At 42.2% G+C, this 26800-nt stretch overlaps 1 protein-coding gene across 1 annotated transcript in view; it reads right to left on the bottom strand.

Annotated features, from left to right (window-relative positions):
* The window catches only part of evlb (Enah/Vasp-like b), a 168189-nt gene that overhangs the window by 43687 nt on the left and 97702 nt on the right, over positions 1–26800 (bottom strand). The window contains exons 2-3 of the mRNA XM_060916104.1: positions 21596–21764; positions 18552–18732 (exon numbers count right to left, since the gene is read on the bottom strand). Of these exons, the coding sequence (XP_060772087.1) occupies positions 18552–18732; positions 21596–21764 (350 nt within the window). The remainder of the gene's footprint in view (positions 1–18551; positions 18733–21595; positions 21765–26800) is intronic.

Below are 26800 nucleotides of genomic sequence, written 5' to 3'. Positions count from 1 at the left end.
GTTTTAGTAACCTTATATCATGACTCATATTGGCAACTAATTGCAATTAAATTTTATACTTATCGGCCTATTCGGTTTTTAGCCGTGTTGAATTTAGTTCGTTTGGTCCACAGCAGGCGTCGCTTATCCGCGCGATCTTCACGACTTGTGCGAGACTTCGAAACGTGAAGTGTCAGCGCCGCCATTTTGAAAACTGTTTTCCAAACGAAGTATTGCACAAAAACGAGTTTAAATGACGATTACTGCCGGCTTTTTTCAAACTTCCCTGATTGCTATCAAAACAAACAAAACTTCCGGCTTGATTACGTCAGCATTCGAAAGAGGGCGCGCGCGTCTTTTGACAACGTTGGCAGACGTCGGTCGCTTTGATTTCCGCTGTACGCTTTACTTCCATCCTACAACGTCTCGCACAGGTCTCAATGAATCTCGTTTACGGCCATTGCTTTGACATATGGACTGATATATTACAGAGCATATTTCAAACACTCATAACTTGCTATAGCAGTGATGGAATAGCGATCAAAAATGCATTCCTATATTTAATAAAATGAGAGAAATAGAATTTTGATCATAAAAAATTTGCCTTCAGTTCTCCTTTAATAGTGCTAAAAACAAGAATTGTGGCGAATGAAAATAAAAACTGTGCAAAAGTGGCAGTACTGAATGGAAGATAGATAGATAGATAGATAGATAGATAGATAGATAGATAGATAGATAGATAGATAGATAGATAGATAGATAGATAGAAATGAACTATAAATGTGCAAAGAGACTAATGGCAGTAAAGAAATAAGCTCTGATGGTGCAAAGTTACAGGAAGACCAGGGTTATAAACAAAGCCATAATATGGTTGTCAATGACAATGTACTACATAGTGGTTATAGGATAAGTATTAAAAAGAAGAACAACAACTTTATTTATCACACGTACACTTAAACACAGTGAACTTCCTCTCTGCATTTAACCCATCTGAAGCAGTAAACACACACATGAGCAATGAGCACACACACATACCCAAAGCAGTGGGCAGCTATGCTACAGCGCCCGAGGGAGCAGTTGGGGGTTAGGTGCCTTGCTCAAGGGCACTTCAGCCCAACCTTCAGGCCATGGCTGCCCCCATGTTAACCTAACCTGCATGTCAGTGTTGTAGTCGAGCCACTAAACCTTGAGTCTGAGTCCAGTCTCGAGTCCCCAGTGTTCAAGTCTGAGTCAAGTCCAAGTCATTAAAAAACATTTCGAGTAGATTCCTCTATTGATCTGAGTCGAGTCCGAGTCCAACACTCCAACCGCACCATTTGACGGTGGCTGTTTTAGCGCCATTAACATTAGTTTGTTCCTAAACATGACGTATGAACAGGTGAATGTGCATTCTCTCTGTCAGGGAGTGTGAAGTATTCTGTCAGAGATGGTTGGGAGATGAATGTAAGTGCAGAAGGTGTATTTATTAATGCAAGTGAAGACAGGAAAACGATCCAGAACAGCAGGCAAAATCGTAAAACAGTGAAACAGGCAATAGGTCGAGTGAGGCACAAACAGGCTATCGTAGACTCGGCAGGATCAAAGACAAGAAACAGGAAATCACAGCTCAGGAAACCAAACAAGGGAATACAGTGGTATGCAAAAGTTTGAGCACCCCTGGTCAAAATTGCTGTTACTGTGAACAGTTAAGCAAGTTGAAGATGAAATGATCTCCAAAAGGCATAAAGTTAAAGATGACTCATTCCCTTTATATTTAAAGCAAAAACACTTTTTTATTTTCATCTTTTACATTTTCAAAATGACAAAAAAAGAAAAGGGCCCAATGCAAATGTTTGGGCACCCTGCATGGTTAGTACTTAGTAACACCCCCTTTGACAAGTATCACAGCTTGTAAACATTTTTTGTAGCCAGCTAATAATCTTTCAGTTCTTACCTGGGGGATTTTCACACATTCGTCCTTGGAAAAGGCTTCCAGTTCTACATGTTTCTTGGGCTGTCTGGCATGCACTGCTCTTTTGAGATCTATCCACAGATTTTCAATGATGTTTAGGTCAGGGGACTGTGAGGGCCAGGGCAAAACCTTCAGCTTGTGCCTCTTGAGGTATTCCATTGTAGATTGAGGTGTGTTTTGGATCATCGTCTTATTGTAGGACCCACCCTCTTTTTAACTTCAACTTTTTTTACAGATGGTGTGATGTTTGCTTCCAGAATTTGCTGGTATTTATTCGAATCCATGCTTCCCTCGACCAATGAAATGTGCCCTGTGCCACTGGCTGCAACACAACCCCAAAGCATGATCGATCCACACCCATGCTTCAGAGTTGGAGAGGGTTTTTTTTCCTGGAATTTGGCACCCTTTTTCTCCAAACATACCTTTGCACATTGTGGCCAAAAAGTTCTATTTTGATTTCATCAGTCCACAGGACTTGTTTCCAAAATGCATCAGGCTTATTTAGATGTTCATTTGCAAACTTCAGATGCTGAATTTTGTGGCTAGGACGCAGGAATGGTTTTCTTCTGATGACTCTTCCATGAAGGTCATATTTGTTCAGGTGTCGCTGCATAGTAGAACAGTGCACCACCACTCCAGGGTCTGCTAAATCTTTCTGAAGGTCTTTTGCAGTCAAACAGGGGTTTTTATTTGCCTTTCTAGTAATCCAGTGAACAGTTCTTTCAGAAAGTTTTCTTCATCTTCCAGACCTCACCTTGATCTCCACTGTTTCTGTTAACTGTCATTTCTTAATAACGTTACAATCTGAGGAAACGGCTACCTGAAAACACTTTGCTACGTTCTTGTAGCCTTCTCCTGCTTTGTGAGCATCAATTATTTTATTATTCAGAATGCAAGGGAGTTGCTTAGAGGAGCCCATGGCTGTTGATTTTACGGACAAGTTTGAGGAGTCAGAGAATTTATACAGCTTTGAAATCTGCATCATCTGACCTTTCCTAACGAAGAATTTGAACAAGCCACAGCTCAATAAGCTAATTAAGGTCTGGAACCTTGGTAAAAGTTACCTGAGAACACAAATGTATTGGGGTGCCCAAACTTTCATATGGTGTTCCTTTTCTTTTTTCACTCTCCAATTGTACAAAACAAAAATAATACACAAATCTTGCAGAAAACACTGAAAAGAAATGTGTCATCTTTACCTTTATGCCTTTTGGTGATCAGTTCATCTTCTGCTCACTTAACTAGTCACAGTAACAGACCTTTTCAGTAAGGGTGCCCAAACTTTAGCATGCCACTGTAAGGCTCGGTAATGTGTCAGCAGCGCAACTCAATACTTCGCAAAGTAAGTGTGTTTTCACAGTTTTTATATAGGCACGCCGATTGCGCCTTAATCCTGTGCAGGTGCAAATCATTTAAGTCTCCAATTTACGAGTCCGAATGCAGTTAATACACGAGTCCGAGTCATCAGTGCTCAAGTCCAAGTTGAGTCATGAGTCGCACTCAAGTACTACAAGCCTGCTGCATGTCTTTGAACTGTGGAGGAAACCCATGCAGACATGGGGAGAACATGCAAAAAGGATGTTCTCCACACAGAAAGGCACCCGTCGGTCACTGGGCTCGAACCCAGAGCCTTCTTGCTGTGAGACGATAGTGCTACACCACCACCGTGCCACCCATAAGTAATTAACACTAAACTACAAATGATAAATTATCAAGCTTTGGCTCATCAAATGAGTTTTTTGGGTATCTTTACAGCAATCATAGCCTATGTGGGTGGTCTAGGTTTGTTGAGGGAGGGAGGGGAAGTAACTCCTGGTGTAACTCCTGCTTATGCTTTATTTTTCTTCTTTTTTCCCCCATTATTTTTTATTAGACTGGAACACAGTGCTTAACTACAAGTCATACTGACCCAATCCCTCACTTAAAACGACTGAACAGCTATAAAAATGTTGTAAATCACTGATGGCAAGTTGACAAGTGTTAAAAAGCTTTGAACTGCAGAGCTTATTTGTAGTCAACGAACTCAAATATAAAGGTAAAGAACATTGACTTCTTCCCCTCTAATTTTCAGGCCTCATTTTGTTCAGTCCTGTTTTTGCCTAATACGACAAATGTAAGTAACCTCGCGAATAAACTAGATGTAAAGAAACAGCTGCTTGTAATGTATTCCTATCTTCCCAGAGCGTATTACATTCTGCTGCATTTATTATTCTCACAGAAGAAGCACAGTGTTCTCATTCAGCCTCAGACTCTTTATTTCTCTCTGTCATTTTGTCTCAAAAAGAAAAAGAAAAAGCAGAGAGGTGCATTCTAATCCCAAACCCAGGGAAGCGCAACACAGCTACTTGGTTAAATTAAGATTAGCACTGTAGTGGCAAAATCCTTCTCAGTTAATTACGTAGCAGCCCTAATTCTAATTTATTTCCCTATAAACACTTTCTGCATCTTTCATGCTTATCATTGTCACCATGTTGAGTTCATACTGTTCACGTCTGGAAGATGAATCAAATGCTGAATCTCATGCATAAACCCTGTGTGGGGCTCATATAGAGATGAACATGTGTGAAATGGCCTGGAAAAACACGTTGGATATCAGTGAATTCTGGCAAGCAGCCAAAAAAAGAGAGAGAAAATGAGAAAACAACAGGTTTTGACCAATGACTGTAAAAAAACACTGACGATGTGGTTCCATGCCCTGCCAATCTAAAGAAATGAAGCCACAGTTAATCTGCCACATTGTGAAATTTGTGAAATCCAACAAAATCATTTCTGCTTAGAATGTAAACAAATGACAGGAGCAATTTATGAAAAATGTGATAATAATAATAATAATAATTCTTGAAGGGCGGCACGGTGGTGTAGTGGTTAGCGCTGTCGCCTCACAGCAAGAAGGTCCGGGTTCGAGCCCCGTGGCCGGCGAGGGCCTTTCTGTGTGGAGTTTGCATGTTCTCCCCGTGTCCGCGTGGGTTTCCTCCAGGTGCTCCGGTTTCCCCCACAGTCCAAAGACATGCAGGTTAGGTTAACTGGTGACTCTAAATTGACCGTAGGTGTGAGTGTGAATGGTTGTCTGTGTCTATATGTCAGCCCTGTGATGACCTGGCGACTTGTCCAGGGTGTACCCCGCCTTTCGCCCGTAGTCAGCTGGGATAGGCTCCAGCTTGCCTGCGACCCTGTAGAAGGATAAAGCGGCTAGAGATAATGAGATGAGATAATTCTTGAAAAATTAAAAAAGGTACGTTTTTACGATCAAATACTTTTATTCCATATTTTGTTGCTTTTTTTTTGGTATTTTTTGGGGTTTTGTTTTCGAGTACTGTTTTTATTTTGTCCTTGGTTGATTCAGCAACACGGTCCGCCATTTTGTTTTTCTCTACTCATGGTATATGAGCTGATATCCTAGAAGTAGACTAGCCAATCAGAGCGTGCAATTGCTCATATCCAGTGAATGTGGATAGAATAACATATATGATATCCCTCATCAAAAAATTATCACGAGTTAGCCTAGTGGTTAGCGTGTCTGCCTCTCGGTCGGGAGATCGGGAGTCACCATGAGTTCTACTCACAGTCGGGTCATACCAAAGACCATCATAAAAATGGTACGTCTGGCAAGGCACACTGCAATACAGATGCGAGTGGGGAGTCAAACTCTCGCGGTTACCAGAGGACTAGCCCCCCACTGTAACCCTAGCTATGTAATAGGCGAGAGGCCGAGGGCTATGGAAATGGAGATCGGCGCCACATGGCGTGGGAAGGATTTTGATTTGATTTGATTGTGAAATTTGGAGGCAGAGTCTGTGCAGTATGGATGAGAGTCAAAGTCAGGTACATCTACTCATTTGGTAGGCCCATGCAGTTCTCCCAATACCAAGGTCCAGCATGTCACTAAGGCTGTCAATCACTTCATTCCCAAGTGTATCCGTGCTTTCTTATGATGCAACATTTTAAAAACTAATTTCTGAGGAAAAGGCGGCACGGTGGTGTAGTGGTTAGCGCTGTCGCCTCACAGCAAGAAGGTCCTGGGTTCGAGCCCCGGGGCCGGCGAGGGCCTTTCTGTGCGGAGTTTGCATGTTCTCCCCGTGTCCGCGTGGGTTTCCTCCGGGTGCTCCGGTTTCCCCCACAGTCCAAAGACATGCAGGTTAGGTTAACTGGTGACTCTAAATTGACCGTAGGTGTGAATGTGAGTGAGAATGGTTGTCTGTGTCTATGTGTCAGCCCTGTGATGACCTGGCGACTTGTCCAGGGTGTACCCCGCCTTTCGCCCGTAGTCAGCTGGGATAGGCTCCAGCTTGCCTGCGACCCTGTAGAAGGATAAAGCGGCTAGAGATAATGAGATGAGATGAGATTTCTGAGGAAAATAAAACGTGCAGATATCATCATAGGAAAAATAAATTGTCTGAATTTGATATGGTAAATGGAAAGTGAAAGATGAGAAAAGTGATATGGGACAGAAAAGGCTCTCATCACTGAAACACATGGGGATGGGTGGTGCTACACATTACACTGCATTATACACGTTATACTGCAGCCAGCCAGCAGGGGCGCTAGACCTGTGGTGGCTTCACTTTTTAGAGACACTGTCCATCCCTGTGTCCGAAATCACTCACTACTCACTATATAGTGTACTATACAGTGAGTTTGCCATTTTGTAGAACTGTCTGACTGTATAGTGAGAATTGTTACACCCTATATAGTGTACACATAGTATCCCACAATGCATCGTGAAAAGTAATGTACAACCGATGGTCACTAACCAAGCAATATGCAGTGGTGCTTGAAAGTTTGTGAACCCTTTAGAATTTTCTATATTTCTGCATAAATATGACCTAAAACATCATCAGATTTTCACACAAATCCTAAAATTAGATAAAGAGAACCCAGTTAAACAAATGAGACAAAAATATTATACTTGGTCATTTATTTATTGAGAAAAATGATCCAATATTACATATCTGTGAGTGGCAAAAGTATGTGAACCTCTAGGATTAGCAGTTAATTTGAAGGTGAAATTAGAGTCAGGTGTTTTCAATCAATGGGATGACAATCAGGTGTGAGTGGGCACCCTGTTTTATTTAAAGAACAGGGATCTATCAAAGTCTGATCTTCACAACACATGTTTGTGGAAGTGTATCATGGCACGAACAAAGGAGACCATTGTTACCCTCCCTAGGAGTGGTGGACCAACAATGATCACTCCAAGAGCAAGGCGTGTAATAGTCAGCGAGGTCACAAAGGACCCCAGGGTAACTTCTACGTGTAAGCAACTGAAGGCCTCTCTCACATTGGGTAATGTTAATTGATGCTCGTCTGCAGTTTGCTAAAGATCACGTGGACAAGCCAGAAGGCTATTGGAAAAATGTTTTGTGGATGGATGAGACCAAAATAGAACTTTTTGGTTTCAATGAGAAGCGTTATGTTTGGAGAAAGGAAAAACACTGCATTCCAGCATAAGAACCTTATCCCATCTGTGAAACATGGTGGTGGTAGTATCATGGTTTGGGCCTGTTTTGCTGCATCTGGGCCAGGACGGCTTGCCATCATTGATGGAACAATGAATTCTGAATTATACCAGTGAATTCTAAAGGAAAATGTCAGGACATCTGTCCATGAACTGAATCTCAAGAGAAGGTGGGTCATGCAGCAAGACAGCGACCCTAAGCACACAAGTCGTTCTACCAAAGAATGGTTAAAGAAGAATAAAGTTAATGTTTTGGAATGGCCAAGTCAAAGTCCTGACCTTAATCCAAACGAAATGTTGTGGAAGGACCTGAAGCGAGCAGTTCATGTGAGGAAACCCACCAACATCCCAGAGTTGAAGCTGTTCTGTATGGAGGAACGGGCTAAAATTCCTCCAAGCCGGTGTGCAGCACTGATCAACAGTTACCGGAAACGTTTCGTTGCAGTTATTGCTGCACAAGGGGGTCACACCAGATACTGAAAGCAAAGGTTCACATACTTTTGCCACTCACAGATATGTAATATTGGATCATTTTCCTCAATAAATAAATGACCAAGTATAATATTTTTCTCATTTGTTTAACTGGGTTCTCTTTATCTACTTTTAGGACTTGTGTGAAAATCTGATGATGTTTTAGATCATATTTATGCAGAAATATAGAAAATTCTAAAGGGTTCATTTCAGTTGCGCTGAAAGAAAAAAAGAAAGTGTGTTGGGGTGAATGGATGGAGGAAGAAATGCATTATAAACAGACATTCAAGTACAATTAAAAATAGTAAGAGAATAGAAAAAAGCTAAAATAGAAGAAGACATAAAATACAAGAATAAAAGTTAGTCAAAAGCCTCAAATTTGATTTAATAAAAGGCAGTGGCAAAGAAGAAAGTATTCAGCCTTGATTTAAAAGAACTGAAAGATGCAGCAGACACAAAGCACTTTGTATTTATTAATGTGGGAAATACACCTAGTATAATATGGATTTATCAGAAAAATATATGTGTGTATTTATTATTTTGAAAACAAACCAGCCGACTGATCTGGCACGTTTTAATTGTGTGACAGTAATGACGTAAATAACGTCGAGGCAGAGTAGTGTCGGAAAGGGTTTTTTCATTTTACCAATGAGCTCACTATATAGTCCTCTATATAGTAATTCCCTAGATAGTGTGTAGGAAGTAGTGAACGAGTGAGTGTTTTCGGACACAGGGTGGAAAAAAACGGCTCTTGTCATTAAAATATATGGAGATGGTTGGTGCTACACATTATACTGCAGCCAGCCAGCAGGGGCGCTATACCTGTGGTGGCTTCACTTTTTAGAGACAATGTCCATGTTATAATTTTTTTTTTTTTAACAGTCATTGGTTCTGACCAATTTAAAAAAAAAAGAAAAAAAACAGATCATGTTAGATAACAGAGGAGTCACTTTAATGAACCCACGCTACAAAAAGTTGTAGTGTATGGATAGACAAATGTTTTAACATTTTATAAAGTTTTTTATTTATTATATTAAAGGAGAACTGAAGGAAAAAAAATTTTATCATCAAAATTGTATTTCTCATTTTATTAAATATAGGAATGCATTTTTGATAGCTATTTTGTCACTGCTATAGCAAGTTATGAGTGTTTGAAATATGCTCTGTAATATATCAGTCCATATGTCAAAGCGATGGCCGTAAACGAGATTCGTTGAGACCTGTGCGAGACATCGTAGGACAGAAGTAAAACGTACAGCAGAAATCAAAGTGACCGACATCTGCCAACGTTGTCAAAAGACGCGCGCGCCATCTTTCGAATGCTGACGTAATCAAGCTGGAGGTTTTGTATGTTTTGATAGCGATCAGAAAAGTTTGAAAAAAGTAAGCAGTAATCGTCATTTAAACTCGTTTTTGTGCAATATTTCATTTGGAAAAGAGTTTTCAAAATGGCGGCACTGACACCTGGCTGACACTTCACGTTTCGAAGTCTCGCACAAATCTCGTGAAGATCGCACGGATAAGCGACGCCTGCCGTGGACCAAACGAACTAAATTCAACACGGCTAAAAACCGAATAGGCCGATAAGTATAATATTTAATTGCAATTAGTTGCCAATACGAGTCACGATATAAGGTTACTAAAACCGAAAACGTAACTGAATAACACGTTAATTAAGAAATAAAGCAAGTTTAAAAATGACTTCAGTTCTCTTTTAATTGCAAATTAAATCAATATATGGCAGTTGTTTCAAGATAGTGTCTTTGTGTCATTAATTTTTTAAATTAAATTTACAAAAGGCATTCATATTTCAAACGTGTACGCCTGTAGTTCTCTCATCTCATCTCTAGCCGCTTTATCCTTCTACAGGGTCGCAGGCAAGCTGGAGCCTATCCCAGCTGACTACTGGCGAAAGGTGGGGTACACCCTGGACAAGTCGCCAGGTCATCACAGGGCTGACACATAGACACAGACAACCATTCACACTCACATTCACACCTACGGTCAATTTAGAGTCACCAGTTAACCTAACCTGCATGTCTTTGGACTGTGGGGGAAACCGGAGCACCCGGAGGAAACCCACGCGGACACAGGGAGACCATGCAAACTCCGCACAGAAAGGCCCTCGCCGGCCCCGGGGCTCGAACCCAGGACCTTCTTGCTGTGAGGCGACAGCGCTAACCACTACACCACCGTGCCGCCCGCCTGTAGTTTAAGCTAAAAATTTCAAATCCTTATATAGCACTAGAAAGAGTAGAATAGTAGAAATTTCACCAAGTTAATGATTTTCCCAGGCCACCACAAATGATAAGTGACTACAGCCCCAGTAATCCCTTATGCTATGTCCCTAGCAATTATATTTAACCTCAACATTTAAGCACTTCCTCTGAAGTAAGTCTGTAAACGCCACCTGTGATGTCGTTCACAACTAACACCAACAGAGGGCCTCCTGATTCCCACAAGGCCATGCAGGTTCTCAGCCCAGATCAATGCTCTGCACTGTAGAAGCGCTCGAGTTGCTCAGAACTCAGCCACAGATGCACATGAGTATTTGCTGGGTTAAAAGTGAGAAGACCAACGTCTGCTGCAAATGTTTATGTGGGTTATTTGGAAAACCCACCAAATCCTCCAGAGCTCTTACAAATGAAAAATTTCATCAGCTGAAAGAACATTATCCATGAACACATTGACAGACATCAAAGACATCAAGTATCTTCAGGGTCTGGGAATGAGTGGATGGGTAATTATTTGCTATTGTCCCGATTTTTCCTGATTATAATGTCCTGATTCTACGTGACCATCAGTACAGGCTTTTATTACAGCCAGGTTTATTCCTTTGGCTCTGTTCTGTTTGCTAGTGTGGTTATAAAAGAGCCCAAGTGGGATTTAATGCATGTATGTGATGTGCAGTGTAGATGGGATCAGGACACTTCATCCAATGACCATTTCATCCAATGCCATTTCGTCCAAAGCCTTCTTCATACGCACTATCACTTATTTTATATGTGCGACAAGATCGAGATATAAACAAATCATAATTCATTTAAAGGAGTTCATTAAGCAGGTTTATGACTGCGTCTCCCGCGATTTATAGACCTAATAACCTATATGTACACTACCGTTCAAAAGTTTGGGGTCACTTTGAAATGTCCTTATTTTTGAAAGAAAAGCACTGTTCTTTTCAATGAAGGTCACTTTAAACTAATCAGAAATCCACTCTATATATTGCTAATGTGGTAAATGACTATTCTAGCTAAATTCTACAAATGCCGCTTTTCCACTACCAACGCGGCTGATTTGGGCTGAGCCGTGCCGTGCTGAGTTGGGCTGAGTCGAGCTGAGTGGGGCTGTTGGAGTTGCATTTCGACTACAACCGCGCTGAACCGTGCTGGCTGGAAGTGGGTGGACACATTGGGTGGAGTTAGAGAAAGTGGGTGGACGTCACGTGATGTCGTTAGGCGGCGCAAACAGTGACATCAGTGACCTTTTAAGCAGTAGTCTCACGACCCGAATAGTTAACAATAAACATGGAGGACATGGAGTCGTTAGTGTTGCAGGTCTTGGTGCTGTGGCTTCTTGTCACCGACAACGCCAACAGATACTGGCAAGAGCATATAGATGAGGCGAGGCGCATAAGGCTTCAGAAATTCTCGTAATTCGTAATTCTTCTCCTTCTGGGTTTACGGTGTTTACAACCACGCTGAACCGTGCTGGCTGGAAGTGGGTGGACACATTGGGTGGACACATTGGGTGGACACATTGGGTGGACACCCAGCGTGCTCGCGGGGCGTGTGTGGGCATGTGAGGACACTCCTCCTCACCAATCAGTACACAGGGGAGTGTCTCCTCACGCCCCTAGCCCCACTCGGCTCGGTTTGGCTCGCTTCAGCCCCACTCCAAAACCGTGCGAGTTTTGGGTGCTGAGTAGGGCTGAAGCGAGCTGAGTCGTGCTGCTCTGAGGTAGTCGAAACGCGAGCCGTGTCGGGCTGAAGTGAGCTGAAAAAGGGTAGTGGAAAAGGGCCATAAATGTCTGGTTTTTGGTGCAATATCTCCATAGGTGTATAGAGGCCCATTTCCAGCAACTCTCACTCCAGTGTTCTAATGGTCCAATGTGTTTGCTCATTGCCTCAGAAGGCTAATGGATGATTAGAAAACCCTTGTACAATCATGTTAGCACAGCTGAAAACAGTTTAGCTCTTTAGAGAAGCTATAAAACTGACCTTCCTTTGAGCAGATTGAGTTTCTGGAGCATCACATTTGTGGGGTCGATTAAATGCTCAAAATGGCCAGAAAAATGTCTTGACTATATTTTCTATTCATTTTACAACTTATGGTGGTAAATAAAAGTGTGACTTTTCATGGAAAACACAAAATTGTCTGGGTGACCCCAAACTTTTGAACGGTAGTGTACCTCCCACTGTCAGAGAGCGGAAGGAGACGTGCAGAAGTAATGTTTATTAACAATTGTGAAAACACACAGGCAAACAATCCAAAACGTTAGGCAATCTCGTAAACGTGAAACTAGCAAAAGGTCGGGCAAGGCACAAACAGGCTAAATCGGGCAAAGACAAAAACAGAAACTAAGAACAGGAAACAGGATCAGAAACCCAGGGAATCTACACGGGAGAATAAGGCTCAGTAAAGCGCACTGATGTGATATAATACTTCGCATTGAACGTGCGTTTTCTCAGCCTTTATATAGGCACACTGATGCCTCTTGATCATGTGCAAGCGCGCGTGCATATTAACAGCGTGCGTGCGAGAGTCCACTCGGCACACGTGCAGTCCGGAACGCACCCGAGCGGACTCTCACACGCGCTGTTAATGAGGCTCACCTGGACATGATCAAGAGGCATCAGCGTGCCTGTATAAAGACAGAAAATGCACGTTTTCTCATATCTGGATATCATATCTCATATCTCGCACTTGCCAAGGATATCTGGCAAGTGCGAATATGGATTTTCTATGTAATGTGGTCTAATAAAAACTATCTCTCCCCACAAACGGCCCCATCCGAACACGCCCGAAGTTGACACTCGCTGATTCCCATCATTTCCGGTTTCGTTTTCATTTTGCAAAAATTTGTTTTGTTTCGGTCAAATTCCATTGAGAATTCCTCCGTTTTTCGAACAAACAAATACCTGAAATATAAAATAAGCAATAGTGCGTAGGAAAAAGGCTTTGGACGAAATGTCTTAACTATTGGACGAAATGGTCATTGGACGAAATGGCCTGTATCTATGTACGTAGATACACTGTAAAAAAAAATCTTGTCAAATTTACAGTGAAAAACTGGCAGCTGTGGTTGCCATTTTTTCACCGTAAAAAATACAGTGACAGTGTATATGGCTTTACGGTAAGGTATATCAACACTTGTAAAAACAACAGTTTGAAAATGTTCAATTTTACAGCTATTCAATGTACAATAATCAGTACATAACTGTTAATTTTACGGATATTCATTGTACAATAAACAATGATTCAAAATGATGGTTACAAGCAATGATCTACTAGACAGATATATATATATTTTTTAGAATTTTTTTGGGCTTTTTTCACCTTTATTGGATAGGACAGTGCAGAGACAGGAAATGAGCTGGAAAGAGAGACGGGGAGGGATCGGGAAATGACCTCAGGTCGGAATTGAACCCAGGTCCCCAGATTCATCGTATGACACCTTAGTTGACTGAGCCACAATGGTGGGCATGTTTTTGTTTTTTTAACAGGGCAATGATGTAATTTTAACCATCACATTCTGTTTTAGTCTTACAGTTTGTCTGTGTTTAAACTACAACAATTTGTAAATTATACAAAAAAATATGATCAATTCAACATATTCTTACTGTTAAATTAACAGTGGCATTTGGTTAGGAGTTTTACAGTATATTGATGTAAATTACACACTGCTTCATTGTTTTTGTATTTACAATTTTTTTATGTCATGATTTTACATAAATTCACTGTTAATTCTACGGACATTTTTTACAGTGTATGTTTAATTTGCAGTTGACTGTTTTTTTTATGAGTGATTCCACGCTTATGGGTACTGAAATGGGGACATGAACTTATTTTTAAAAATTCACCTAAAACCATTTCTTTTTTTTTTACCATCAGGTCACAAAACATGTAATCTTTAATGAATGATATGTTAAAAGATAACTTTAATTTTCTGAGATGTAATAAAAACATATTTATATGCCAAAGTCAGAACGTAACAGAAGTGTTGTGGACATATATATTCTCAATTTTAACAATGTAGAATTACTTTTTGAAACATAGGAAGGTGATGTTTTAGCAAATATAATTAATAAACATGTGTAGTAGAATAAACATGCACATTCTTTCAATAAGATTAACATGGTATATAGCTAGATTGTAATTAACTTGTAACAGACGCGAGATGGACAATCGTAACAGAAGTAATGTAACAGACATCATTTTGGAACTCATAGGCTTGACTTTGGCATATAAATATGTTTTTATTACATCTCAGAAAATTAAAGTTATCTTTTAACATATCATTCATTAAAGATTACATGTTTTGTGACCTGATGGTAAAAAAAGAAATGGTTTTAGGTGAATAAGTTCATGTCCCCATTTCAGTACCCATAAGCGTGGAATCACTCTTATAACTATGAATGAATGAATGAATGAATGAAAAGATCAGTATCAGTCACCACCATGTACTGAGTTGTTTCTTTTGTTCAGTTGCCTCTGACAGACTTTGCAACTGCAAACCACAATTGCACATACTGTAGCCAAGACTGACTGACTAGCATCAGCAAATCAAACATACATTTTACAGAGACGGGCGGCACGGTGGTGTAGTGGTTAGCGCTGTCGCCTCACAGCAAGAAGGACCGGGTTCGAGCCCCGTGGCCGGCGAGGGCCTTTCTGTGTGGAGTTTGCATGTTCTCCCCGTGTCCGTGTGGGTTTCCTCCGGGTGCTCCGGTTTCCCCCACAGTCCAAAGACATGCAGGTTAGGTTAACTGGTGACTCTAAATTGACCGTAGGTGTGAATGTGAGTGTGAATGGTTGTCTGTGTCTATGTGTCAGCCCTGTGATGACCTGGCGACTTGTCCAGGGTGTACCCCGCCTTTCGCCCGTAGTCAGCTGGGATAGGCTCCAGCTTGCCTGCGACCCTGTAGAACAGGATAAAGCGGCTACAGATAATGAGATGAGATGAGATGAGATTTTACAGAGACTTATTTTATATATTTATCTGCCCTTATTCTCAGAAATCTGTGAATTGTGTGTTTGCACTCTATGGTATTTCTAATAGCATGTATGCTTAACCTACATTTGCACCTCTTGAATCGATAAATCCTTTTATTTTTTAAAACAGAGATGTACAAAAAATGTCATTAAATAAAGACAACCACAATCAGCTATTTGTACACTAAACAAGATGTTTATCGTCTGCGTTCGATTTAGATACTGGCTGCACATCTGAGCAAGCCATGCAATGAATCATTGAACGAGTCAGAATGAATCATTTAACTGAATAGATTCAAATGATTCGACTCACTGAAAAGATTCAGTTTCAACTTGTGTGTGCAGGTACACATGCACAAGTATAATCCTTCGTGGAAGGATCTCCTTCCTTTGGCTTTGTTATCAGTCAGGATTCAGCAAAACTGCTAAAACGAAACACAAATGCGTCATGCTTTGCATTATGTTGTGCTTGTAACACATCCAGTTTCTATAAGTAGGACATGTTGCTGGGTCAAAATAATTGTGCTGTTCCTGGAATAACATTTTTTAACCAATCTCTGTCATCTGATATCAGTAGCCCCTTTCACACATCCTGTTCAAGGTGGGAAGGATGCACCTTTATTCTGCCATTCTGTGTAAAAGGTCCGAATATGAAATGGTCCTTTTGTTCTGAATCTGAACCAGAACGATTGATAGTAACAGAGCCGGGATCGGTGTCCATATAAAAGGTCTAGCCGGCATTGTGGAACAGGGATGTGACGATTTTGACAGGCTTTGATGTTCCGAGACTAACGTGAATTTAAATGCCTCCATATAGAGTGTCTATACAGTGGTATGCAAAAGTTTGGGCACCCCTGGTCAAAATTGCTGTTACTGTGCACAGTTAAGCAAGTTGAAGATGAAATGATCTCCAAAAGGCATAAAGTTAAAGATGACTCATTCCCTTTATATTTTAAGCAAAAACAATTTTTTATTTTCATCTTTTACATTTGGGCGGGGGCGGCACGGTGGTGTAGTGGTTAGCGCTGTCGCCTCACAGCAAGAAGGTCCTGGGTTCGAGCCCCGTGGCCGGCGAGGGCCTTTCTGTGCGGAGTTTGCGTGTTCTCCCCGTGTCCGCGTGGGTTTCCTCCGGGTGCTCCGGTTTCCCCCACAGTCCAAAGACATGCAGGTTAGGTTAACTGGTGACTCTAAATTGACCGTAGGTGTGAATGTGAGTGTGAATGGTTGTCTGTGTCTATGTGTCAGCCCTGTGATGACCTGGCGACTTGTCCAGGGTGTACCCCGCCTTTCGCCCATAGTCAGCTGGGATAGGCTCCAGCTTGCCTGCGACCCTGTAGAAGGATAAAGCGGCTAGAGATAATGAGATGAATGAGATGACATTTGGGCGGCACAGTGGTGTAGTGGTTAGCGCTGTCGCCTCACAGCAAGAAGATCCAGGTTCGAGCCCCGTGGCCGACGAGGGCCTTTCTGTGCGGAGTTTACATGTTCTCCCCGTGTCCGCGTGGGTTTCCTCCAGGTGCTCCGGTTTCCCCCACAGTCCAAAGACATGCAGGTTAGGTTAACTGGTGACTCTAAATTGACCGTAGGTGTGAATGTGAGTGTGAATGGTTGTCTGTGTCTATGTGTCAGCCCTGTGATGACCTGGCGACTTGTCCAGGATGTACCCCGCCTTTCGCCCGTAGTCAGCTGGGATAGGCTCCAGCTTGCCTGCGACCCTGTAGAACAGGATAAAGCGGCTACAGATAATGAGATGAGATAAGATGAGATCTTTTACATTTTCAAAATGACAAGAAAGGAAAAGGGCCCGAAGCAAAAGTTTGGGTACCATTTATGGTTAGTACCTAGTAACACCCCCCTTTGACAAGTATCACAGCTTGTAAACACTTTTTGTAGCCAGCTAATAATCTTTCAGTTCTTACCTGGGGGATTTTCACACATTCTTCCTTGCAAAAGACTTCCAGTTCTACAAGTTTCTTGGGCTGTCTTGCATGCACTGCTCTTTTGAGATCTATCCACAGATTTTCAATGATGTTTAGGTCAGGGGACTGTGAGGGCCCGGGCAAAACCTTCAGCTTGTGCCTCTTGAGGTATTCCGTTGTAGATTTTGAGGTGTGTTTGGGATCATCGTCTTATTGTAGGACCCATCCTCTTTTTAACTTCAACTTTTTTACAGATGGTGTGATGTTTGCTTCCAGAATTTGCTGGTATTTATTTGAATCCATGCTTCCCTCGACCAATGAAATGTGCCCTGTGCCACTGGCTGCAACACAACCCCAAAGCATGATCGATCCACACCCATGCTTCAGAGTTGGAGAGGTGCTATGCACCTCATCAGCTATCAGCTCATCTACGACTAGATTTCGTGGAATAACTGTTAAATATGTCACCCCAGACACCAACTCTCCATTGTATGTCGCACCTCTGGTTCTGGATCACCAGAATGCTGTGCTAAAACACACTGGCATGGCTTTTTGCCAGTTTTGTTTGGTTCAGCATATCCAACCAAAGCCGGCATATTGAGGGGCCTTTTTAATGGTAAAATTGCAAGATCTCTGTGTAAAAGGGGCTAGTGTATACCTCTGACTCCTCTCACACCTGATTATTCACTCCAGATGCATCGATCAGCATTCAGATGCAACAGAAATTGTGTGGCTCTGTATGTTTAGTTTTTGAAAATACTCTGATAGTTGACAGTATTTTTCGAAAATATGGTCCGAAATATTGGCATAGTTCAGTTTGTAGCTCGCTGACATTAGCTAAACCATTTAAAAAGTCTTTCTAAAACACACCCTTTTCCAGACAAGTAGGATATTGTGTAGTTGCACATATTGGCTTGTAAATATTGAACGAAATCTGTCATTTATTAAAAGTATTTCAGTTTTCATCATTTAAATCAGCTTGCTTATTTGCATTCAGAGCTATAATCTGCTATCTAAAGAGTGCAGTAACTAGCTGGCCTACTATTAACTATGATTTACAACCTCGTAAAGGTGCCCTTTGACCGCGAGTTGGACTAGTGCTTAGCGTGTCCGCCTCTTGACCTGGAGATCTACTCGTGGTTGGATCATACCAAAGACCATCTTAAAAATGGTACCGACTGCCATCTGGCAAGACACACTGCAATACAGATGCAAGCAGGGAATCAAACTCTCACAGTTACCAGAGGACCAGACCCACACTATAACCCTAGCTATATAATAAGCGAGAGGCCGAGGGCTACAGAAACGGAGATCGGCACCACACCCATGTGCCTCAAAGAACTGGGTAGTACTGGGACAGGATACCGCCTGGGAAGACCAGATCCTGGCATGGGAGGGACTTTGACTTTGAAAGGTGCCCTTTGTACACACCGATGACATCAAGTGACCGGCTGAAAGAAATGCTGTTCCAGAACCAACAAATCAAAGAACATATCCTACTTAAAAAAATTATGAAGACAAGGTGATGTAAACCTGTGTGTTGCTCTCCACATAGGCTCACCTCCATCCTGGGTGCTGCTGAGCACATTGAGGGCAAACAGCATGGCGTTGGAGAAGGTGGTGGCCTCCTCCTTACTGGCAAAGTTGAGTCCATACACCTGCCTGGCATCACGCCATTGGTGAAATGTAGGAGTGGCCTGATTATACTTCAGCCCCTTTACAATAGAGTAGTTAATGACAACCTGAAAAAGAAATGAAAGTCAGCAGGAAGGTGAGGAATCTGGTAAATAATCATGAATCTACTACACTACACTGATCAGGTACTGTGTAGAGTTCTTACCATGTGTTTAACCATCAGTCTCCTAATTTAGTTGTTGCTTGCTGTTAGTATTGTATGTGTTTATAACGAGACTGTCAATGACGGTGTAGCTCACTCCAGCCCCAGAAAGAATCAAAATTGGTGAAGAATTGGGGGAGAAGTAGTGATTTGTGTGGAAACTGCTTGTTAGGGCTTAATTACTCCATATCTTCATTATTAATTGCAATTATGCAAATTTAGGTAGAAGCTATATACACCCCAGGAATATCTACCTATTTGCCAGAAAGAACCCAAAACGGTGAGGAATTGACCGAGAAGAAGCATTTCTTGTTGAACTGCTCATTAAGGCTTAATTAGTCCATAACTTCATTAATAATTTTAAATAAGCAAATCTGGGTAGAAGTCATACTTAGGTACTTAGGTACCCCTACCTTCATGGCAGAAAGAATCAAAATTGGTGAAGTACTGAGACAGAAGAAGCAATTTTCGTGAAATGTGGATGGTGCCGGATGGATGACGGATGATGGACAACACATGATGGCACAAGGTCATTAGCTGTTGGCTGGATGAGCTAATAAATCAAGTTTATAAATCTCATCTCATTATCTCTAGCCGCTTTATCCTTCTACAGGGTCGCAGGCAAGCTGGAGCCTATCCCAGCTGACTACGGGCGAAAGGCGGGGTACACCCTGGACAAGTCGCCAGGTCATCACAGGGCTGACACACAGACACAGACAACCATTCACACTCACATTCACACCTACGGTCAATTTAGAGTCACCAGTTAACCTAACCTGCATGTCTTTGGACTGTGGGGGAAACCGGAGCACCCGGAGGAAACCCACGCGGACACGGGGAGAACATGCAAACTCCACACAGAAAGGCCCTCGCCGGCCCCGGGGCTCGAACCCAGGACCTTCTTGCTGTGAGGCGACAGCACTAACCACTACACCACCGTGCCGCCCCAAGTTTATAAATAAGCTTAAAAATTAATACCAAACCTTAATGGTTTTAAAAATTGTAATTCACCATGTAACCACTTAAAGGAAGTAATATTAGTATTAGCAGTGTAGGTCTTATCTACTCACTCACTCACTCACTTTCAATAACTATTTTATCCTGATCAGGGTCATGGTGGGTCTCTGAGATGAACAGCCACAGCTTTCATGTGGCCTGTTGTGAAAAGATCTTCTATTTCTAATTTGATGAGGCTCAACATAACAGCCTTGTACACGTCTGGAAGCAAATTAGTCCAAGTCTGGGAGCAAATCAGTAAATAAAACTGTACTGATGCAGTTTTGTGGCAGTGTGTGACCAACGCTGAAGTGCTGAAATGAACAAAAACAACAAGTATAGAGACCATTCTCAGAGGTAACAGGATCCAATGGCTCGGCCATGTATCCCGGATGGATGACAATAGAATTCCCAAGCAATTGCTGTTTGGAGAATTGAGACAGGACATACGTTCTAGGGGAAGACCAAGGAAGAGATGAAAAGACTGCGCTAAGGAAGATCTCAAAATCTTTGGATTTGACAGCCAGTCCTGGTTTAGAACTTCCTTGGACCACCAGGCCTGGAAATTGCAGCTCTATGAGGGAAAGCAACTCTGTGAAGCCAGGCTGATGTCTATGGCAGAAGAGAGACACAAGAAGTGCCACCAAAGGGCTACACGGGTCCCCCATCGGCAAAACTAACAGGGACCATTGATGATGATGATGAATGTGAGGCCATTGCCAGATTCTGATAGACTTATACTGCTGTGGCTCATCTTGTCCTCTGGAGCTGCCTGATTTATCCTAATGCTTGACTTCTGTTTCTATTTTTCTCCCCTTGTGGCTCAACTTCTGCTATCAGAACTTCTGGTCCACATGGATACCATACATACCCCTTTTCCACCAAATCAGTTCCAGGGCTGGTTCAGGGCCAGTGCTGGTGCTGGTTCACAACTCGTTCAACTTGCAAACCAGCTGAGAACCAGTTTGCTTTTCCATAGCTTGGGGTGCTAAGGGGATCCACATCATTACGTCACTGTATACATCAGTTACGTCGCTGCGTTTGCATAAACCTTGGTGCGAACATCAAAGCAACAACAACACAGAGAAGAAGAAGAAGCAGCAGCAACAACAACAACAATAATGGATGACTGCTGCTTTACTGCATCCATGATATCTCGTCGCTTATTTAAAAATGGCGCCCGCTCGCGGTCTTGCTATTGTTGTTGGTCTTAACAACTCCGCCCCCCCGTTGACGTAAGCAGTTCTTTCCTCTAGCCCAGCAAAGAGCTGGTGCTACCCTGGAACCGGTTTTTCTGGCCCAGAGCCAGTTCTTTGTCAGTGGAAACAGAAAACCCGGTTCCAAACTAAGCACTGGCCCCGAACCAGCCCTGGAACTGATTTGGTGGAAAAGGGGTAAAAGATCATTTGCACCTCTCAAAAACAATTATGCCCAATACCTGAATACTGTACATCTGTACTACTGTAATCATAAAGAATATCCTGTGCTCATTCCAGGGACTCATACTGAACATTCATTCAACACACTTAAATTTCTACACCTGTATACTGTAATTATTTATAATCCCACATCAGCTTTCACCAAAAAGAAGATGGGTTACCTATAGAGTCTGGGTTTCGCACTCATGCCATCTCAGGGAGTTTTTCTTTGCCCCTGTCACTTTGGCTTGTTCATTATGAGCTACAATTGGATTTCTGTGAAACTGCTTTGTGACAATCTCTGTTGTTAAAAGGATCAAACTGAATTCAAGCCTGTGATCAAGAAGCACTCACCTGCTGATCTTGCAGTTTAACTCCCACCACACGGAAGGTGTTGTTGGCAGTGTTGTGGTAGATGTTGATGCGACTGAAGCCTTGTTGGCCTGGTTTGATGGGCACCCACTTCTTGCTGGTGTCATCGTAGACCATCACAGAGGCACGGGCTTGACAAATACTCTGCTCACTACAACACAAGAAAATTAAAAGAGACATGATAAGTAGAGGGCGGCACGGTGGTGTAGTGGTTAGCGCTGTCGCCTCACAGCAAGAAGGTCCTGGGTTCGAACCCCGGGGCCGGCGAGGGCCTTTCTGTGTGGAGTTTGCATGTTCTCCCCGTGTCCGCGTGGGTTTCCTCCGGGTGCTCCGGTTTCCCCCACAGTCCAAAGACATGCAGGTTAGGTTAACTGGTGACTCTAAATTGACCGTAGGTGTGAATGTGAGTGTGAATGGTTGTCTGTGTCTATGTGTCAGCCCTGTGATGACGTGGCGACTTGTCCAGGGTGTACCCCGCCTTTCGCCCGTAGTCAGCTGGGATAGGCTCCAGCTTGCCTGCGACCCTGTAGAAGGATAAAGCGGCTAGAGATGATGAGATGAGATGAGAAGTAGAGAGTATATCAACATACTGGTGTGTTACCTTAAAATTCCACTCATCCTTTAAACAATCATTGCAACCAGAACCCCAGTGGAAAAGTGATGCAGGAAGTGTACAGGAAGAGGAAAACGTCCCAAAACATATACTACAGCAGACACAACAGTACTCCAAATGCTTCACATAAGATACACAGACCCAGACTAATTGCATAGGTATGACCTAGGTGTGAACTGTAGAGGATTAGTGGAGATACATTTTTTTTTTTGGGGGGGGGTTGCACATTTTTAATGCCCGGTAGATAGTAGATGGTGCAATTTAGAAAAACGGGCTACTAGAATTTCAAAAAGATGTAACACATCCACCCAAGTGGAAGTAATCAAATCAGCACAAGGTGTTATCTTTTAGGAACTCAAAAATGCACATGCTTCACAAAGATGAATTTTGTGAGCAATGGGCAATATTCTGCCCCAATATTTTTGCTTACTTCTTTAAAAAATGGTGGAAAAATGCAACTGACTTTGTTGCCATATCTATGATCTGTGAGCATGTACTGATAACTCAAGTACATTATGATTACTAGTTACCAGTTAGTCGTCATGGAAATGATCCAACTGTATTTTTGGAATAGAGGTCATACATAATGTCTGATTATTTGGTACAATGATTTTATCATTTAATATTTTATTTACAGAGGTGCCTGATTCACGGTGGTGTAGTGGTTAGCGCTGTCGCCTCACAGCAAGAAGGTCCTGGGTTCGAGCCCCGGGGCCGGCGAGGGCCTTTCTGTGCGGAGTTTGCATGTTCTCCCCGTGTCTGCGTGGGTTTCCTCCGGGTGCTCCGGTTTCCCCCACAGTCCAAAGACATGCAGGTTAGGTTAACTGGTGACTCTAAATTGACCGTAGGTGTGAATGTGAGTGTGAATGGTTGTCTGTGTCTATGTGTCAGCCCTGTGATGACCTGGCGACTTGTCCAGGGTGTACCCCGCCTCTTGCCCGTAGTCAGCTGGGATAGGCTCCAGCTTGCCTGCGACCCTGTAGAAGGATAAAGCGGCTAGAGATAATGAGATGAGATGAGATGAGGTGCCTGATTCGCGTAAATAAGTTCTAGAACACAGGCACTTCAAATCTGAGAGGGTCAAATATTTTTCCAACATGATATGGCAGGAATTCGGTACTGATCATACCAGTATTAAAAATATATCATCTATACTACTTAAGGAAGGCTGTCTGTCTGTCTGTCTGTCTGTTCACCTATGCAAATTGACACGGCTGAACATACATACTCCATACTTTGCACATGGATTGGTGACACCCCAGAGCGGCCCAAGACAACATTTTCGATTTTCCAAAACATGGGATTAGTGCTAATCCAACACACTATTAACCCTCTGGGGTCTATGGGTATTTTCTGGCACTCTAATGATTTTGGTATGCTCTGATTTTGTTGTTAGTTTCAACAAATTTAAGCAGTATTTTCAAAGTCATATGACTTTTTTGGATTCAGCACAAGTTCATCCATCCATACATCCATTATCTGTAGCCGCTTATCCTGTTCTACAGGGTCGCAGGCAAGCTGGAGCCTATCCCAGCTGACTATGGGTGAGAGGTGGGGTACACCCTGGACAAGTCGCCAGATCATCACAGGGCTGACACATAGACACACAACCATTCACACTCACACTCAGACCTATGGTCAATTTAGAGCAACCAATTAGCCTAACCTACATGTCTTTGGACTGTGGGGAAAACCGGAGCACCCAGAGGAAACCCACGCAGACACGGGAAGAACATGCAAACTCCACACAGAAAGGCCCTCACTGGCCACCAGGGCTGCGTTAACCCTTGCCGAGGCCCTGGGCAGACACCCCCCCGAGGCCCCACCCCCGCCTGTTGTCAACTGCGCTCAGCAAATTCACCCCCTCAGACGTGCCTGTCGAACTAGACACAGAAACTTAAATACTGTAATGACAGTGGCACAATTAGAAATACTATTGAACGATAAAACTTTATATCCATCAACACCTATTTAATCGAGAAAAAGCAATGGTGAAATAGGCAATTGCATGGTGAAAAAAATCCATCAGACATCACGGTTAACAAGTCTGGTTAACTAAAGTTTAGCCTCAAGAAGCCTTTGAATGAGTGAGTCAATGAACAACATGTCAAGAACATAACCGAGGCCTACAACAGTTTCTTTAGTATTCAGAACAAGAACATTCATTTGGTATATAACCGTTCGTTTTCATTTTGGAATCCAGGCGACTTTTAACTTGTGAAAACAAAGAGCAATAACAAAGAAAGAAAATATCTTGCTTCTCAGAAATAAATCTCAAAATGTTAGGCTATGTGAAACATTTCATCCTTTCACACGCGTAATGTCCCAAACAGCAGTGGCACACAGCTTTGTGCATTCAGTTTGACAGCCATGGGTCAACTTACAAGGGCACTTTCCTACTTTTCTGGAAAGCGAAGTCATTAATTAAATCATTGAACTCAAGCTGGCGTAGCGTGTGAAGACATGGTGGACAGTGATCATATTGACAGTGACAGGTGATTTATGCGACGGGACAAGGTGGGCTTCCTTACGGGTGGCGAAATGCATCAAAAATGTTATCAATATGATCAAAACTTCTGAAAATATTGTTTCATATTTCCGATCTCACTACCTCCGAGGCCCCCTAGTGGCCAAGGCCCTGGGTAGCTGCCCATGAAGCCCATTAGGATAACGCATCCTTGCTGGCCACGAACCCAGAACCTACTTGCTGTGAGGCAACAGTGCTAACCACTACACCACCGTGCTGCCCTAGCACAAGTTCAGCTACAATAATATCTATGTAGTATGTATGTCATGATTGTACTTAAAAAAATAACAGATAAATAAAGATGTTGTAAAAAACAGTTTTAGAACTGTGTTGGAATGTGTGAAAAAACATGACCTTACCTATTGTGATGAACCATTTTGGTCACTTGAGGTGATTCTGTTCAGTCTTAGGAGTGTATCAAGCACAAAAACTTAAGTCTGCTCCACTGACTTAGACAATTAATTGGTCATCAAAAAATGTATGTCCTGTTGTTTTGGGATAAAGGGTTGGCAGTGGGAGGGGTATTCAATGAGAAGGGTAAAAATTTCCATTCCATTCAATGAGAAGAGTGAAAACCCCTCCCACTGCCAACTCTTAATCCCATCAGGTCAAATCACAATGGGTAAGGTAATGTTTTTTTCACATATTCCAACACAGTTATAAAACTGCTTTTTACAACAGCTTCATTTATCTGGTATTTGACTCTATTTTGGTATTTGACTCTATTCAGTGAGTCTTGAAATTAACTCTTGTACTATTTTACTCAGTTCAGAGCCACAACCAATTCTGTTACACAATTACTCTGTAATTTTGCTCCCACTCCAACTCCAAATTTTACTCTCTAACCTCAAAATAGAGCAAGGTTAAGTATTTTTGAGGAAAATACTTTTAACTCTGGAAAAATTGCTCAGTCATTTTTCCTGTGCATAGACTACAGCGCATGCATTTCAACCGATCTGCTCATTATAAATAGAAGAAATATTTACACTTACTCGAGTTGATCTTCAGCTGGATCGAGTCAAAGTAAAAAAAAAAAAAAAGGCACGGCTCATCATCAGTGTCGCAGTTCTCAAGATTGAATTGAATCACTGTCCTGAATCATCCAAAGCGCATAAAATCTGCGTGCCATCTCGCAACAAATTTTACCTCCAAATAGCCTGAACTATGTCTGACAGATTTTATCCTGTTTACGGTGGGTGTTCCCACCACGAAAGAGAAACCAGTTGAAAGCGAAAGAGTGAAAGTGATTATGATGCCGTTACCATGTGAATAGTCTTTTATGAATATGCAAGTGCATGCTCAGTGCTCCAACTCCGGTGTGACTGAGTAAGGTTACAAGTTTTATGTTTCATCTAATTTAGGTAATTTAAAAAAATATAAAATTATTTGGCAGTGGGCACATAGGAAGGTGTAAAGTATAAAGTTTCAGTCAATATGTTTAATCATGCTTGTATGATAAAAAAAACTCATAAAGATATTTATCTAAATACATGGCCTACTCATTCTAAACCTGCCAAGCTTCGCCGGTGAAGCTCTCGACCCCAAATGGTTAATTTCCCATAGGCTACATGCTCATGCTAACACACTGTGCTAATCCAAGACACTATCATTTTCCATAGGCTACATGCTCACGCTAACACACTACAAGCAGCCTCGGCGGGGAATCCCCTCCCCGACTTGCCTGAGAGTTTCGATTGTACGGGGCCTCGCAATCAGCGCTCCTCACCGGAGACTTCCACTAGAGCCGAGTCTGCGTCACTGAGGAGACGCGGGAAGAGATTTATGTAATTTTGACAGAACACAGTGAAAACATATACAGTTAAGTCCATTTGGATACTGACACAAATTTTGTTTTTTTACCTGTTTACTGAAACATATTCAAGTTATAGTTATATAATGGACATGGACATAAAGTCCAGACTTTCAGCTTTCATCTGAGGCTATCCACATTAAAACTGGATGAAGGGTTTAGGAGTTTCAGCTCCTTAACATGTGCCACCCTGTTTTTAAAGGGACCAAAAGTAATTGGACAATTGACTCAAAGGCT

The sequence above is a fragment of the Neoarius graeffei genome, chromosome 3, assembly GCF_027579695.1.
Source record: "Neoarius graeffei isolate fNeoGra1 chromosome 3, fNeoGra1.pri, whole genome shotgun sequence".
In the NCBI taxonomy this organism is placed as follows: Eukaryota; Metazoa; Chordata; class Actinopteri; order Siluriformes; family Ariidae; genus Neoarius; species Neoarius graeffei.
Note: the sequence above shows the minus strand (reverse complement) of the source record. Positions and strands in the feature narration are given on the sequence as shown.